The 18,627-nt window shown below is 35.9% G+C and overlaps 1 protein-coding gene and 1 long non-coding RNA gene across 2 annotated transcripts; both read left to right on the top strand.

Moving 5' to 3' along the window:
• The first annotated feature begins 9,110 nt into the window (after positions 1-9,110).
• Positions 9,111-14,060, top strand: LOC147504904 (uncharacterized). The gene is made up of 7 exons (XM_086557579.1): positions 9,111-9,892; positions 11,526-11,666; positions 11,742-11,855; positions 11,963-12,136; positions 13,328-13,443; positions 13,534-13,612; positions 13,744-14,060. The coding sequence occupies exons 1-7, from the start codon at positions 9,371-9,373 to the stop codon at positions 13,747-13,749; spliced, it is 1,152 nt and encodes a 383-aa protein (XP_086413705.1). The 5' UTR covers positions 9,111-9,370; the 3' UTR covers positions 13,750-14,060.
• A 414-nt stretch (positions 14,061-14,474) lies between these two features.
• Positions 14,475-18,318, top strand: LOC147504903 (uncharacterized). The gene is made up of 2 exons (XR_015193149.1): positions 14,475-18,070; positions 18,165-18,318. It is a non-coding gene; the product is annotated as an uncharacterized LOC147504903 (long non-coding RNA).
• The last annotated feature ends 309 nt before the right edge of the window (positions 18,319-18,627 follow it).

The raw sequence follows: 18,627 nt of genomic DNA, 5'->3' as shown, positions 1-18,627 counted from the left end.
TCAATTCATACTAATCTTTTCTAGAGATCTTAAATCCGATTCTTGCAGAGTCGGTACTCTCAGCTAGGTGGTTAATTGATCACTATACAACTTCAGAAGGATAGTAATGCGGTGCTTAGTCTAATGTTAGTTGAGCCCCAATGTGAATATTTTTTTGTTGTTAACTACTTAACTCTCAATAAAAATTTGTTGTACTAAATAGGGAAACACTTAGTGAGTTCTCTACAGATTTTTTGTTTTTGTTTTTAATTGATTGTTTATTTTTGTATGTGGTTGAATGTAACTCATTGATAACTCCATGAAGTTATGCCAAGTTTTTAATTCCATAGATCCTTTTCTAACAAACAGAAGATAGAATAACCACCATTCCACCATTCGCCGATCAATATTATAACTGTGAGCTATATTGTTGGAGGGAGATAGGAACCAAAGACAGTTTCAAAATGTGTCCTAAAAAGAATTGTAGGAAGAGGCTCAGATCACAACATCCCTCTCAGATGAAACAAAGGTTGCCGACAAAGCTTTCTCCAAACTCACATAAAGCATCAAAGTTCAGTGACTCGGATCCTGAATCATCGTCGCCTATACAAAAGTTACCCATCAGAACTGCTTATGTGGATCTAACGGATCCGAGAAGGTCAGTAAGCCCAGCAGACTTAGACTTAGTAACAGTGGTCGCTTAGCTGTAAACAAATTAAGCCGCTCAGTGTCATCACTACCTGAGCTAAAGAGAGAAAAAGATGTGACTACACCTGAACCAAAGGTACCAACCGCACGAACTAGAAGACTGTCAGAACCCTAAGGCTGTGAGTTCTACTTGGTCGGAATATAGGAGTGCCTACTATTATATAAAATCTTACTTACATAGAAATTCAACTCAAATGTCCAAGGATAAATTTAAGAAGTCTTATACAATTAAAACTCTAAAGTTAACTCAGTTCTTACACAATTACAAATCTTATACAATTAAAAATCTAAAGGTAACACTAACAGTCTTAGAAGTCTTAGAACTCTATCCAAACAAAATCTCTCAACAAAAGCTGTAAGCAAATTGTTTTTTTCGTCCGCTTCAAGATCAACACCGCAACTTGATCATAGCGATTATTATATCCTAAGGCTTCTAGTATAATATTTATACTAACACCATAAACCCCATTAGCAAGAAGGGCACCGAAGCCAACCCAAACGTGAAACAAATCGTCAAAATCGGCAAAAGCAACACAACAAGCAATCACTCTCGGCTTCACAAGGTAATCCACTAGGTGGGATTACCAAGAACTCTCAATGTATCGGTCTACTCAAAACCTGCATTGTTCCAAACTCCGCTGCAAATGCACTCCTATCGCCCAAAGGTTCTTGTCTGATCAAGTAGTAGTCGCCCAAGAAGACAATTTCTAAATCATTATCAGCTGCAGTGAATAATAGCAGCAGTTATAAGAGGAGTTAAAGCTTTAGGCAAAGAGAGGAAGAGTTGTTCAGGTTTACCTTATGGATAACGAAAAAACATATACCTCCAGAATTGCTCGGTACAATAGACGATGTATTCTTGCACTGAAAAGGAATAATGGTACGAAGTGTTAATTTTTATTTTACATACTTCATAAATATTCTAACAAAATAATATATTGAAGGGTCTAACCTTATGCGAATATATTGAAGGTTCAAACATTATGAGTCATAGAAGAATTATGATGTCTGCAAATACAAAGAGCATCCATAGAGAAAAATTGCTAAACGAGCATAGAAGAAAACATCCACAACAAATGGAATGTCAAAGTCACACTGGTATGTAACTTGCGAAATAAAAAAGTATCGTTTTATACTCTCATTTGATTTTAAGATATTGTATAGATGTAAGTAACTGATATCTATATTTTTCTTTATGCCTTTATTACAGAGGAATTGATACACACACAGGAATTAAATGAGCAACAGAGCAATCATTTAACCAATAGTATTGGTATGAACTTACTGATTTTATAATGACACAACAATTCTAATATCCTTCACACAAGAAATGGCTAAAGTTGAACCTTTTTTGGTATAATTCTCAAACAATCAATGTTGAATCTACAAAGGAACAGACTGCTAAGATAGCTCGCCTTAATCGAAGTCGTTTGTTGGCTTTAAAGAAACGCAATCGTTTGTTGGCATCCAAGGAACACAACTTGCGTTCAAATAAAGGTAAAATTGTATTCTATATTCTGTTGAAGATTAATTAAAGTTTTTGAAATTTGATATTTTTTATTACACAGGCCAAACAGGTACTTTGAATCTTACAGATGTTATGCGTCGTATAATGACTTCAATATCTCAAATCACAAATATCAGTGAAAGGAATAAACGTTTGCAAAAGCAAAAAAAAATTCATCGTGATCTAAGCAAGTATACTAACAGTGATGGTATGTGTTTTCTTCTTCAATTATGATATTTTATTCAGAATGTTTGCCCAATTCACTAATAATTTTTATATTTTAGGAGTTCATGACTTTGGACCACCAACTGAAGAGTGTATGTACTATGGAGCAATTCTTTGGGAAGAAGAAAGAAACAACAAAGGAAAATCATCTGTTCCAACGTTCTCTATATGTTGTGGAGAAGGATCCATGTTTCAATTTACTTCTGCAGGAGGGAAGATAGGTAAGACTAAAAATGAATTGAAGAATAGGATGCAAATATTCAATGAATATAATGAACTTCCTAATCCTGCAATTGTTGATGGATTGATCAAAATGTTTGATCAACACAATAAAGTTGTACAGTCTTTTAGGATGGCTAGAGACAGATTTAAAGAAGATGAAATGATTGATGTCCGCCTAAGACTTATTAATTCTCGGCAGAGTGATGGAAGACAATACAATCTGCCAACTAGCAATGAAGTTGCAGCTTTAATTAAAGGGGATGGATTTAATGTTAATGATTTTAGGGACATAATTGTTGAAACTAGAGGAGGTTTGAGAGAGAATAAATGAATTGCATCCTAAATTCATGGCTTTGCAATATCATTTAATGTTTCCCCGTGGTGAAGATGGTTATAGACCTGGGATTCCTTATAAAAGATTTCCTAATAGTGAGGAAAATGAAAGAGTTTTTAATATAGATGATCATAAAAGAGATACGGTTAGTATGAGACAATATTGGGCTTTTAGACTACAAAGAAGGACACTAGAAAGTCGATTACTTTGGATAGGTGGACGTTTACGTCAAACAGTCATTGTTGATGGTTATACATATATAGAAGATCAAAGAATGTGTTGGTATCGGACACACCAAGAAGAAATTAGGGCTGATTTATACAGCAATGTGATGGATGCAGTGGTCGCAGGTATATAAGTAATATTATTTAATTTTTAAATTTTATTTCCATTAGCTTATGATTTGTTTTAATCTATCAATAACCCGTTTTAAAATAAACACAGGTGATACTACAGCAGCATCAATTGGTAAACGTTTGATCCTTCCATCAACATTTACAAGAGGCCCTAGATACATGATACAAACCTACCAAGATGTTATTGCCATATGTAGATGGGCAGGACCACATGATCTTTTTATTACTATGACTTGCAATCCAAATTGGAATGAAATTCTTAGTTATCTACAAAAAGACCTTGGACTATTGCCTAATGATGTTCCTGATGTTGTGTGTCAAGTATTCAAAATGAAGTTGGAGTGCATCATGAAAAGATTGCATTATAGAAATCATTTCTAGCAGAGTCATAATACATAGTTATAATCACATTTTTTTTTTTTTTTTTAATAGAATAGATAATGTCCAGTAAGACTATAAATTGACATAGAGGAAAAACCTGCAAAAATGTGTCTCCATGTAGTACCTACTATCTAATCCCACTTCTCCTCAGGTAATGTCTGCATGGAATAATATGATATACAAATGTAACATTGAGTCAAAACACTTTTTATATTGTTGTTAATACTATATACATGACGATTCTTGATAGGTCACCTCAAGAAGTAACTTATATTGTAGCCAAGACTATATTTGCAATTCCATTGCCACTCTACAACTCTTGCATATCCATACAAACCAAAATAAGTAGTATTGAACAAGTTTCATTAGTAGTTTTTCATTGGTGTGAGACGCAATACCTCGAAACACTAATGTGTTGATCAAGGAAAAACGGTAATATGAATGGTTCTGCCACGCACCCATCACTTAAAGGTGGAGTCTTTTGGAAAGAAAGATGAATGGAAGACCAGAAACATGGATTATTTCCTAGACAACAAACAAGAAACTATGGAAGTATTATTAGTTGTACTCTTATAATTAATATGCAACTTTTAATTTCTTATGAGTAACATTAATATCTTATGCAACTATTTCATATTATTATTGGCACCTACACCTCACTGTTATGAGTTTTTCTTTTGGGGGTTCAAACACTGTTCTGAGTTGGCTCATGTGTTTTTACGATGAACTACAACAAGCAAATACATCATTTGGATGTTACATAGTGCATAAGAAATCTCGATGAATTGTGATTAGTCCTATTATCTCGATGAATCGTGGTTGCTGCCACTCCGGAGAAGCTCAATCTCGATGAATCATTTGGCTTGGGGATCTTGCAGTGTTGATTATTTCGAGGAATTAGAGCAAATTGGTGAAGGAACTTACGAGTATGTCAAATATTTAATCTTTTTATCACATATAAATGGGTGAACGAAGGAACTTAAGACTGCACGTTGTTACTTATTATCATTCTATTTTAATGTTGTAGAGATGTTTTCAATAACGATCTTTGTGGAACAATTTAGAGATGAATGCTTAATACATGTACAAGTCAAGTAGTTGGTTCTTAGAGGTACTTATTTCAATCTTGGCAATATTATCTAAGGGCACTATGAATAACAACATGGCTAATTATAAGGAATGTTAAGTGTTTTGTGCAAAACAATTTTTTCACCTTAACATTTCTTTCTAGTAAAAAAGAATCATTTATTCGCATCACTTTCTTATTTAACATGTAGTAATTCTAAATGAAACAGGAACTTCTTTAAACTTATTACATGTAACCAGATTTATTGTTGTGATTTAAGCAAATAAGTTATGATAGCTATGATTTCAAGTTGTATAAACCATGGTTATGAAGAAGATGCTTTTCAGTGGTTTGTCCGACCTTAGAGCACCAAGAGATTTCACTATTAGAATAATTTTATAGCATGAACAGGTAAAGCATATAAAGTCGAGTTCTAGACTACAATTCTACTTCTTTTGTTTGTTTTACTCGGTGTCAGCTTTATTGAAGTGAGCAACTCAGTACATGAGATCGATCTCACCCACACGCAAAAGAAACAGTTGAAATACTAACTGAGACGACTAGGACTTGAGTGTACGTAATTCACAATTTTATTCTTTCCTTGCAGGTTGCAAGAGGAATATATACTTCTGCAATGCATTTCCATACGGTGATACATTCCAAAAGAGACAATGGTAGAGAAAGCTGATGAAGACAAAGAATTTGTAGCCGGGCCCAAAAGGAGAATAGGAGATAAGAAACTTGCTGCAACTGCTAAAACAGCTAAGCCTGTAGCAACTAGAAGGAATAGAGGTCAAACCCGTTTAAAGCCAAAGCTAATAACTGATGTACTGAAACCACAAAGGGCCAACTGTCAAGCGGGAAAGTATGTATTGAGTGAAAGTGAATTATCTGAGGACACTACGGATGATTCTTAGTATGATGTCAAAGAGGTAGATGCTAATGAAGATTAAAGATGACACATTTTATTGTCACACTATGGAAAGGGTTGTTTCCTTCTGATTGTTAGATGGGTTTGTTCTCATTAGTGTCGTTGTACTGCTAAAATCGTTATTTTCTATTTAGTTGATCAAATTGTATAACAAATCGCTTTTTCCCTTAATCTTCAACCCTGGGCTTTTATTTTTTCAGATTCTTATTCTTTGTGGTTTTTGTTTTTTCTAAGAATGGATCTTAAAGGTTTCTGAAAGATTGAACCTATACGATTCTAAACTTGCTACATGTTTCAATTTCTTAAATGCAGCATGGGTTTAACTACAATGGGTCCTTAACTCCTTATCATTACAAGGCTTTCATCATGAGTTTGATCACATAATTTTAGTCTCTATAGGACCACTATCTCCCTTTATTTTTGTTACTGATTGCATCCATTTGTGTTAAGGTTTTATTATTAGTGAATTGACAAAGCTTCAACAGTTACTGATTTCTCGATTGGTAGGAGTAACCTCAGTCAATGTAGTTATGAAGGAAGCATGTAATTTATTATGTAAACTAACCGTGTATTTATTTCTATTAAACCGTGTATTTATTTCATGCATGTGAACCGTGTACACAATTGATATTTGGCTATCATACTCTAATCTTGGTCTAGAAGGAAACTCTAGATTAATCTTATGATTAAGGGTGCCCAGGAAAATATTTCACCTTAGTTTATCTATTTATGTCAAGATATTGTAATTTGTGTTGTCTGCAAGATTCTCTCACATTACCATGAATGTGTAGAAGTAGATGTGGCTGTACATCCAATTGTAATTCTTCATTGGACATGGTAGTGGATCGGAGTGGGTTCTACGCCGATTAGGAGTTATAACTACATATTATTTAGGGTTTGTTTAATTGTACAAAGGTGCCCTGCTTGGTCTACTAAATGAATGTTTTAGTATAAAATCTTCGAGAATTAGAAATGTTCACCAACGTCAAGAATTTTTGAGGATCCCAATAGAAGTTTATACACGTACTGTCCAATGTAAAAGTTTTTATCAAAATGTTACATAATTATAGCAGTTCATTGAGCTGCTGGAGTGTATCATTTAAAAACGTTGTTCAAGCATTTACTCTGACGTATATGTGCTTTGGGAGTTGGACAGGGCTTATTTACTAAGTAATTTAAAAACTTCTCTGTTTTCTCCTTGAGATGGAAAGTTACATGAGTATTTTTAAGTTTTACCATCTGCGAAATATTTCATAATCATTAAAGAAGTGTAGTATTTCTAGGCAATCATGCATAGATTGAACCCAGTAGATGGTTTATATGTGTTTCGCCGATTGGAAATGGTGAATGCATAAATCAATTAAGTCTTATGCCATTTATAATGTTGTATATGACTCAAGTATGTTCAATCGATTATCCTACTCATATCAAGACTCAAGCAATGGCCTGATGCTTTGCTCAGAAATAATGCGTGATGGGTTCCAGTGACACCCAAGCAATGGCCTGATGCTTTGCTTGCAATGTTGATGGCTTCTCAGTGAGACCTCAAGCAATGGCTTGAGCTTTGCTATTATAGGTTAAATTTCAGTATTTACTCATTGATGTTTTGGATATAAAATTTCTATCTATCTCAATATTCGCTTATTGACTCATAGTTAGATATGACATAGGTTATGTGCAACTCAACAACAAGATGAGCATTGTGCGCAATGAATATAATTTGGTTATCACTTAAACATATGGTATGTTTTGAGTGTTATATTCCTTGATTGTTGCGTTATATTTTGATAGTTTATATAGGTGAGGATGATAAGAAATGTTATTTAAGACAATAATAACCCAAAAATAGAATAAAAACCTTTCAAAAAAAAATTAGAATAACATAAACCCTTCGAACAAAGTATACATATATTATAAACAATGAATCATTAACTATCAATATACATATATTATTTATTCAAGTGGACTTTAGGCTTTTGAGTCATTAGCTATCTATGTAGCAAGTCCGGCCATAGGCCGGGCCAAATGGCTAGTAGCCATTAGAAACCAACTTAAGCACAAATACACGTGTCCCAAATCTGAGATTCAATTCAACGGTCCAAAGTACAGTCCAAACACCCAACCAGCATACACATGTCCCAAATCTGAGATTCAATCCAATGGTCCAAAACACACCCCAAACACCCAACCAGCATACACATGTCCCAAATATGAGATTCAATTCAACGGTCCAAAGCACACCCCAAACACCCAACCAACTAAATATGTTCATATTCTCGTCCTTCTTCTAGCAGACCACCCAAGTGAGGATGAGAAGAAAGTGGATTATTCTCTGAGTTGCGTGGATCACAAAATGGATCTATGATTTCCGTTTCTTTCGAGAAAATCGAATCAATTGGCTTTTTGCCCTCTTGAGCACAAACAGAACAGCTTTGAATTCGAGCTAGCCCTCAATAGAGAAATGCTTCACAGCAAGGTGCTCCTGTTGTTATAAAGTCGGAAATACCTGAAGCAGTAATCCCTAGCTCTAAGTGTGAGTACAGACCAGAGGGATGAATTCTTACCTAGCAACCTGTTCTGAAAGTGCGAATCCTAACTGACTCTCTCTTGAACCTAACCTTCCCATTCCAAGAAAGAAAGAAGAGATCATGCCAGAAAGTAAAGAGAGATTCTTAACTGTTCGGATTCGGATTGGAGGTTTTGGGCTTGGGCCTTCCCATTTCCTTCTAACTTATGCTTGTTGGTGGTGGGCGTGCGTGAGCGTCCCTCTCCTTCTACTGCTGTGAGTGCTTACTATCTTCTGAATGTAAATGATTTCATTGTTTAACTTTCTCATCGCCCATTTTTTTTAAGAAAGAAATTCAAAACCTTAATTTTATTAGTGGTCACCTCGTTTTTTTTATCATGTGATGTGCTGAAATATCGGTTAGATGGTTATTAATGTTTTGATATATTTATTATGGCGACGATATATTTGATGTAAAACATGTGAGAGGGGCATGTTGAGGGGTAATGTCGTTATTTTGAAAATATTAGCAGATTGGCTTGTCAATTCGATCAATTAACGGTTAAGAAAAAAATAGTACTATTTTTATTTTATTTTTTTTGTAAGTGGTATTATTTTCTAATATGGGTCTAAAAAGTGGTACCAAATTCTAAACCCCACTTCCACCCCCTATCCTAAATAATAATGTACTTGATATAGTTACATTCTGATTTGCTATTAGAATTAAAAGATAATTAGGCAAAGGCAAGACCGCAAGAGATCCAGAAAGAGATCGAATTGTTGTTTCCGTCTAACAAGGCAACAAGAAACGCGTCATGCACTCATGCCCTCAAATCAGCCACAAGAATCTAGTAAGCACAGCACCAATAAGAACTAGCAGAATCCTCAAAAACTTTCTTGTGGACTACAGAAGTCAGATACACTCAGATTATATACAATTGAAAGGGCAGGGAAATATCATTATCCACTAGAAATTCTTAGGCCACTATGTGCAAGTATTTCAGCTCCAATCATAATCTATCGAGCTGTCGACATGGCCACATGGGCTTCAGTTGTCACGTGTCATACACTTTAACATAAACGTTGACCTGTAGATTTAAACACACACACACACTCAAATCTTTCTCTGACCTGAAAAAAACCTGTAAAGTTTTCATGGCTTCTGTATATAACATAACACCTCAAAGATTTTTCCCACTCACAAAACTGATAAATAACACTTCAAAACCAATCAAAACTAGTTTTCCAATGAAGGGTCTTTCAGGTTCATCTTTAAAAACACTCTACACCTCAAAAAACTTAATTTTAAGAAGAAAGCAAAGAGAATGGAACATTGGGTCTGTTACAGAAGAGTTTGATGTGATTCCAGTACAAAGTAATGATACAGTTGATCAACAAGATGGTGTTGTAGCTAGAGTCATTGAAAGGGATGAAGAAAGTAGTAATGTGAATCATGTTGGTGGGTTTGTTAATGAAGGGAGGTTTTCATTTGAGGGTGCTGGAGAGCTTCAAGGGTTCTCTTCGTCGTCTGGGGGTGTTGCGACGGAGGGGGATAGAAATGGGGAGGAAGTAGATTTTGAGAAGTTGATTGATAGGGCTATAAATGCTACTATTGTTCTTGCTGCTGGGAGTTTTGCAATTACTAAGTTGCTTACTATTGATAGCGATTATTGGCATGTAAGCATGTTAAACTTTAATTTGGTTGTGATTTTCATGTTAGGCTTTTGGTGTTTTGTTGTTTAAAGGCATGTATGGAGCTTAGAATTTGTATTTTGATAGCTATACTGATTATTGGTGAAATTATATATGGTGAAAGTGTGAAACTTGTTGTTTTTAAGCTAATACACAAAATTGGATACCAGCTGAAGTTGAAGTCTCAAAATAATATAGGTCCTTCCACACCTTAGCTCAAAGTAAATGAGTGCCTTGATGTTTAGTCGAAGTTCATGAGATTGCCCCTCGAATGTCCCCTCCTCTGCCTTAAGTACATGTCACGAAAAGATAGCAAATGGACAAGAAAACCAAGAGTAAAGTTGTTCGTACCCCCTGAAATGGAAGTAGCACCACATGGCATTAGAAAGACTAGGGTGCAAGAGAACATGTTGCTTTTTTGCGAATTCTGATATTACATGGTACCTAGTCTTTTGATTATGGCTGATTCATTTATTTGCCCAATATTTGTAAGGGTTATTTCAGTTGCATCTTAGAAATTTATATTGTGATCTTTGAGCATCTGCAAATTTATTGGAAATCATGAAGGTTGTAAGAGGCTCCTTATTTTAATCTTATATAAGCAATACACCTTACTTATTATTTGTCTTTGTTCCTAGTCACACTATTGCATTCAAAGTTACTCAACCTTCTCTCTATTGTTGCCATGACTAGGGAAGATAGTTGGTTATACTGGTTTTTCAGCTTTTGTGTGCACCTGTTGGAACTTGGAATATGATTTATTTTATAATTCATTTCCTAACTGGTCAATGAATTGGCATTGTATTTTAGTTAGTTGGCATCTTAAAATGGTATTTATAAGTACTAGGATTCTACTCTTACAACTGTTGGTACCTTACTGTTTCTTGACATTCCTGCATCCTTAACACTTGTAGACTGCCAAATATTTTAATTCTTTCCCCCGTGAGCCGGTGGGGTGTGGCTGGGGGACGGTTGACTTCTAGGCTTAAATGATATATCAATAAAAAGGTCATTGAAGTGGTAGTCAGTTGGGTGCTTCTGCTCCAGATTTGAGGATATGTTTGTAATCTGCTCAATTTATACTTGTTTCAGTTAAGAGAACTGTGTTTTAGTTTATTCCCTATGGGGATGTTGCTGAGTAAAACCATTGCTTGTGCTATTACTTGGACCATATGGCTGAAAAGAAATCAAAGGATATTTGAGGACAGGTGTTGCGATTTAAATCGGATCATTTGTAATTGCAAATATATCCTTTGGGGTTGGATATCTTATCTTCCTATTGTGAGGAACGTGAGTTTCGATTCAATTGTAACTGATTGGGAAGCTATAGTGTAGCTTTGATGTAATTACTATCGGGTAGTGTGAACCTCTCACACTGTCACTGATATTCTAATACAATCTTGTTTTATCGACAAAAATAAAGGAACGTGTGTCTTTGCATGTTTTTGTGTGCCTGCACATTAATATATTCACGCATATCCTTAACTTTGTATACGAATTGTATTTGCATGACTCATTGTGGACTATTGGCTTTTACTATTGTATAAGACTGTCACTGGTTTTTCGTATTCGCGTGTAGACTCGTAATTTCTTTTTTCCTATTTAAAATCTTTCCTAGGGATGGACTATCTATGAGATACTAAGATATGCACCACTGCACAACTGGACTGCTTATGAAGAAGCTTTAAGAGAAAATCCTGTTTTAGCTAAAATGATGATAAGTGGCGTAGTCTACTCTCTGGGAGATTGGATTGCGCAGGTAACTCTTTGAGGCTCTCTGATACATTTAGTTTCTATTTCCATAGTTTTCTTCTCATATTCTGCTGATTTGTAGTGCGTTGAAGGAAAACCTCTTTTTGATTTTGATCGGACACGCATGTTCAGATCAGGCCTTGTTGGGTTCTCTCTTCATGGATCTCTTTCTCATTATTATTACCAGTTCTGTGAGGTGATTATTATCTTTTGATCTTTTGTACGAGTCGTTAATTATACCTTAATTTTATCTTATTAATTGAAATTGAGTGGAAGCCTGACACAGGTTTTGTTGCTTTGCAGGCTCTATTCCCCTTCCAGGATTGGTGGGTTGTTCCTGTCAAAGTTGCCTTTGACCAAACTGCATGGGCAGCACTTTGGAACAGCATCTACTTTGTGGTTCTGGGGTTGTTGCGTTTCGAATCACCAGCCAGTATCTCAAGTGAACTAAAGGCCACATTTTTGCCAATGCTTACTGTAAGGATATTTCTGTGGTTTCGTTTTCTTCATCTCCTCATTCTATTGTTTACTGCAAACTTTTGAAATATCTGTAGCCTAAGGTCACCCGTTACTTAAAAACAGTGTTTTTTCTTTTCTTTTGAAATCCTTTTCTTTATGGATAATATTGTAATGTTTGTATTAGTTTCTCTTTGTGTGGAATGATTTGAAACTAAAAAGTGAAAGCCCAGTATGTGGAATGATTTGTTTACTGAACTATGTTGGTCTATCATTTTATATGACAGTGTGAACACTCTTCTTCTAATTGTCAGAACCAAGAAGAGGAGTTTAAATCCCTCGACGTCCTGACTGATTTGAAATGATTTTGTTTTTTGGACTTTGTCAATCCTCCTCTACTGGTAAATAATTCCAGATATGGTTAAATAAGTAACTCAGTTCATGTCGTACTAAAGCATGGTTAAGAACCAAACTTACCGGTTCAGAGATATTTGAGGATTAGTTTTATGTGTAATGGCATCGGTATAAGGGGGAACATCTTTTCTTTAGTAAATGCAATGCCTTTTTGGAGTTAAGCTGTTTGATGCTAACTTATTTTTGTGGACTTTGAGTGATGACTTAAGTTGAACAGTACTTTTAAGGTTTTACCTGTTAGATGTAATGAGAATATGAGATATATGTCTTAAGGGTATTTTAGTTATCGAATTCCATTTGGGTTTATGGTTTATCGTGATTTAGGCTTTATGTGCCCTGGTATAAAACTGACCATAAACCTTAGTGGAAAACACAATGACTAAAATGCCCTTATGACATCTCTTATTAGATCTTTCATTTCCGTGTAAAATTAAATGCTATAACTGGACTAAATGGTGTATTCAAATTATGAGAAATTATTGCTGGAACATATGTTTTCTAAAAGTAAAAGTTGAAAAAGAGCATTTCTAGCACTGGATTAGTTTCTGGAAAATCATTATCCAAAAAAAAAAAAAAGTTGCTGGAAAATGTTCTCCTCACAAGCAAAATTCAGACACACCTTAAAATAATCTGTTTGATAAAGGTTTAACATTTAACAACAATTGTTCTAGTCTTTGGTCTGGACTTTCCTATGTGCGAAATCCAAATTCTCGTATGAACTCAACAATTGGTTAACTGCATGTCGCATCTGTTATCACTGGTAATTATTAACAGGTTTCTATGTGGTTTGATTGACAGGCTGGATGGAAGCTGTGGCCTTTTGCTCACCTTATTACTTATGGTGTCATCCCAGTAGAACAAAGGCTTCTCTGGGTCGACTGTGTGGAGCTTATTTGGGTCACAATACTCTCCACGTAAGTATCTTGGCTAACCAATTCCTTTGTGTCAGAATAGAAGTGTTGAACAACCATGGGTAACGTGTTTCTTCTTTTTTCACTTGCTAGTTACTCAAACGAGAAATCAGAAGCAAGGTCTGAAGCATTATTGGAGACAAACTCTAAAACCCAATCAATCAGCTCTGAGGTAATATGTGGAAAATTGTTATACTTTAAATCCATTTTCATTTTACGGGCATATTAGGATACTAATGCCTTTTGACATTTTTATATAATTATATGCTAATGTGATCCTATTGTTACGATTCCACTTATTAGGACTAAATCAAGAGGAAAGAAAATTACAGTGAACAAAGGGTATTTTGCTTCGACGCTATTGGCGCCCAATAGATGAGTGAGAGATTCATCAATCTATGAATATACTGTGACTTGGATCAACATAATGGTGGGAAAGTAATACAAAGCCAGAAAGGATGCTTATGGTCGATTACCTCCTTTCCAGGAAAAACTATGGATTTGTTTGTAAGTGTATTTTACCGTATTTTTTGTGAAGAAGTGTCATATTTCTGTAAATTTAATATGTTGTAATTTAGTTCTTCATATATAGCATATATTACAAAGATAATTTTTCAAAACTGTCTCTGCTTCCGTTTCTTACTTTGGATATAACCACCTTTCTGGTTCAGACAGTGAATTAAGTTGATCTGACACCCGTCGGAATAGACAGCCTGACTGACTTTTATTGCTCATCACCTGCTGGCTATTGAAACTTATGTGTACCCTATCTATTAAGAATCTGTGTCTTCCCTGGATATGTATGTTGTATTTTTATTTTTCATTTGACATATTTCTTATAACATGTAGTATAGGAAATTTTCGTTCAGAACTTCCCCCTCCATCCCTTTCTCTTCCCCTGCTGAAACCACTCGACTTATATCATAAATATACAATCTCATTTGTTGATAGGAATTTTGTACCTCATTGTTTTAATTCTGTGAATTAATCCATAAAACACTTGTGATCACAATTGACCCACACTCCGCTGTGGGCTGGGATGGGGATGGTGTTGGAGATTCACATAAGGCTGCATCTGTTGAGATTATCAGTCCCATTTCGGGAGTTTAAAGTCTTGTTAATTAATACGTAAGTCTATGGGGATGCTCTAGTCATTGCCGTTTGTGGTTGAGTTGGATGGTATTAGAGTAGGCTGAGAGAGAGTAATTGCTTTTTTGACTGATAATTTTTTTTTTAGAGTATAGCTTGATATTGTCAAGTTGTCAATCCCCTTATGTTTTTCTGCAAGTATGGCCTTGGTGCTCGTTTGAGAGACGTTCTTCATCATAATTTGCTTATGCGCATCCCTGTAGGAGACTTATTATCTTAACAGAAGGCTGCTATCACGACTATTCCCATCTTGGAATTTCATATCGGAAGTCAGAGGTTCTCATGCACCATCCACTCCATTAGCCATGCATAAGCAACTCTCTCTATTGGCTTCAACATTGGTTAGTTCAGCCAACTACAACGCTCAGAATCTTACTAGCTTTGAAACTGTCCTACTAGATACCCTGCTTCTGTAATACAGCCATCTCCTCATGGAGTGCCCATATCATCTATGCAGTTGAGATAAGCATCACAAAGCTTGCCATGACTGAGAAGAGCAACTGTGCAGCCACTGGTGGACAAGTTCAGTGTGCTGTATTCAAACTTGAAACGACTGCTTGCATATTAGATAACGCATTAGGGACTCGCTTCCTAAAGGTTGGATTAGCAGCTTGAACCCAGTAGAGACCTACAACATACTTGATTTGATTGCAAATCAACAAGTGCAGGATATATTAACATTCATCGGAAGTACATTCCGGAATTGTACATCCCTAAAACTAATTGCTGTAGACTAATACTGTCAGTAAAACCGGCTGCGATGAAGCCAGTTCAAAACCAACTGGCATGCTTTTGAATATCCCACGAGTGGCTTTCTGGGCTGTCAAGAGTGGTGAATATCTGTGTCTAAAGGCTGATAGGGCCCGGCTGATCAAATTATCTATCCTAAGACAGTGAATTACATATCATACAGACTTGAGCACCCTGTTACTCGTTAGTTTAGACATTAAGCTTTTAGTCTTGAAGTTGCGGTTTTGGAATTTGTTGGAAATAAGGCTGGATAAACGCCCACTATGATAAGGATAAACCACCAAGATAAGGATAACCACCAGGTATTAGGATGAGTGTAGGACTCTATCCTATCTGATATTAGATGAGTATAGTATTCTATCCTATCTGATATTAGATGATTATAGGACTCTATCCTATCCAATATTGAGGAGGTGGGAGAGCTCTATAAATAGACCTCCCACCTCTCACATATTGATCATCCCAACAAAGAAAAGCTCTCTCTCTCCTTTAATGGTGGTCTCCAACATTTTCTAAAGAAGAAGCTAATAATTTGTGGAGATTCCATAGGTGGTAACCTCCCTAGCCATTGCCATTGTCGGTTCTTGGTTCATGAACAAAGGTTGCTTCCCATTCGTAGTTGGAATTTGACTCCAGCTAAGTTGAGAAGAAGAAGATCTTGAATGTACCAAGAACATCATCTTCTCCTGTAGATCAAAGCTTGGAATTTCAAATTGAAAGCTGTGACCAAGGTACGATCTTCTGTTTCCGTTGTGTTATTTTATGCATGTGATATAGTGTAATTATACATATCGTAGGAATCATGCATGAAATATCGGTAAAAATCCTACAGACTTTATATTAAGGTTAATGAATCGTTCAGCTTCTTGAAGAGAGTCGTTTGAGGGTCTCACAAAATCTAAGCATGGATTTGAAATCTCATCAAATGTTTGCAGTCAAAACTAGCTGCAAAAAGCTGATTCCTCTCTTCTCTATTGTTTTTACGTTACTGACTATGATTTTCTGGTCGTTTATCAACACAGTAGCGTTCCCATTTTGCAAAAGCATTAAAAGCAAACATGCGACATAATGCAAAATTAATTATTATTCATTGCTGAAGATTCGCAATACAACAACAAAAAAGCCGTTAACAGAAAATTTTTTGACTGGAAAATAACACCAACAACAGGGGCATGCATCTACATCTTAAGAGTTCTCCTAAAGAAACATCTGAGAATGGAACATCTTGACGCTGGCACTTACACTACCAAAAGCACTGACAGATATTATCTGGACTCCTACATGCTGAGGTTGAAACTCTACAGAGCTCAAGGATGAGCCGCAGTAGGATGGACGCCATGAGGAAGCGGGATCTCATATCCTGGGTTCGGGATGAATGTATCATCTAAACCTGGAATGTATCGATGGTATTCACTTCCAGGTATATTTAAGTTAGGTATTCCCGCACCCAGTACAGGAGGCAGGTTTACTTCAATGCCTGGAACAGTTTGAGTGGTTAAGGGAACATCTTGGTCAGGCTTAATCTTAGCATTGTTCTTTATAGAGGTTGGACTTTCACGTGCTGCAGCAATGAATTGGCAAATAGCAAGAAGCATGGTAAGTACAAGAATAGTAGAAAGGAGAGCAGAATGTAGTTTCGAGGCCATTGTATGAAGAAAGAAAGGGTGATAATATGGGATGAAGAGTATCCATTGAGTATACCTCTTACTTATAGTTTGAGAAAATCTGGAATTGGGTGACAAGTTGACGGTGAATTATGATAGTGGTATAGGGTAATAGGGACACTAGAGATTACAAAGTGCCAGCAATAAAGAGAGTGAGGGTAGTGGAAAATAAAATGAAAAGATGAGTGTTGTTCGTTGTCAATTCTGATCCACTGAACTACTGAAGTCACTCATGTAGGTGTACATTTACCTATTCAACAACTTGAGCGGCCATTAATGTCTCCACAATATGTGACAATGAGGAAACCAAGCCAGATCTCTAGGTTCTCTACTACATCTTATTGCGGATGAAATCAATAACCCTTGTCGTTAGGTAATTTATTTGATGTATCTTTTTTTCTTTTCTAAATGATATTGGCCTACTACAGATTGACTAATGATTTTGGAATTCTCTCTTTAGGCTAAGTCCAATGGTTTTGTGCACTATCCCACTATACACAATAGCACAAGGATAGTATTAGCAGGATGGTGTAAGTCGCACCCAATGGTCCACCAATGCCGAAGGCGTGAAGAAAATATTCGAATTTCTAGTTGTTTCTCCTAATGGTGTGTAGCCCAAATCAATCAAGTATTATCAAACACTACTCCTAGTGGCGTGCAAACACTTTCTACCCGCCATTTGTAGTGGCGTGCCAACAAAATATATTCTATCCGCCTTTCAGAGAGTGACGTGTAGACCAATACGCTATTTTATTAAAACTCGCGCTATGTATAGGTAAATTAATAGCGATAGTGTTAACGTGTTTTGACGCACTATTGGATCACGATTTTCGCCATATTTGGTGTGGGATGGCGCACCATTGGACTTAGCCTTATGCCTACTAATCTACTGCATGTCATAGACAGAAGGATGCGTGATCACTAGGCTATACTTCTAAGGCATGACTCCAAACAACTTGGTTTCTTTACAGTTGGTCTTTGCATTTACACATTCGTAATGCCCGCGCGAAATTAATTGAACCATAGCATGGCAACGGTCGATGTGAATCCCATGAAGAGATGACGAGGTAACTATCCTTTTTGTTGTAATCATTATGTACACATACCTACTTTTATCAAGCTACTTTATTACATCTTGTAGTTCGTTGTGTGACCATGCAGACTAATTAACCACCCTACCAATGGCCCCAATCAACCGTACGAATGGTAGCATGCCAATGGTCCATGTGAAATTCATTGAGGAAATGACTAATTTAATCCTTTTCTTTTTCTCTTGTATCATGTGTTTTTTTTTGAAGAAGTTAATCTGAGGTTACATCCCCCCTGTTTTTATTAAGATCTTAAATATATATTTCCTGCTTTGTCTTCCTCCACAATCTTGAGCAACTGAGCATCAAGTATCATGTTATTCATTTACAAAGCTACTTTTACAATTTTACCATTTTTTTTTTTTGAATGAGGTAACTTTTGTATTAAAAAGATGTAAAATGAAAGAAATAAAGGAAGGAAAGGGTGGCTAAGCTATATACAAAATAGTGTTATCACATTTCTGTGCAAAGAAATACATACAACATTAATCAAAACTAAAGTTAAACAAAGGGTAATTGCATCGTTGTATAGATCC

The sequence above is a fragment of the Coptis chinensis genome, chromosome 4, assembly GCF_015680905.1.
Source record: "Coptis chinensis isolate HL-2020 chromosome 4, ASM1568090v1, whole genome shotgun sequence".
NCBI classification, from domain to species: Eukaryota; Viridiplantae; Streptophyta; class Magnoliopsida; order Ranunculales; family Ranunculaceae; genus Coptis; species Coptis chinensis.
This window is presented reverse-complemented; position numbering and strand designations above follow the sequence as displayed.

Bases quoted from the DNA above. Each gene is read 5' to 3' on its own strand.
- LOC147504904 (XM_086557579.1), top strand. From the start codon at position 9,371: ATGGCTTCTGTATATAACATAACACCTCAAAGATTTTTCCCACTCACA. The intron at 9,893-11,525 runs GTAAGCATGTTA...AATCTTTCCTAG, and splicing joins TTGATAGCGATTATTGGCAT to GGATGGACTATCTATGAGAT. The intron at 12,137-13,327 runs GTAAGGATATTT...TTTGATTGACAG, and splicing joins CATTTTTGCCAATGCTTACT to GCTGGATGGAAGCTGTGGCC.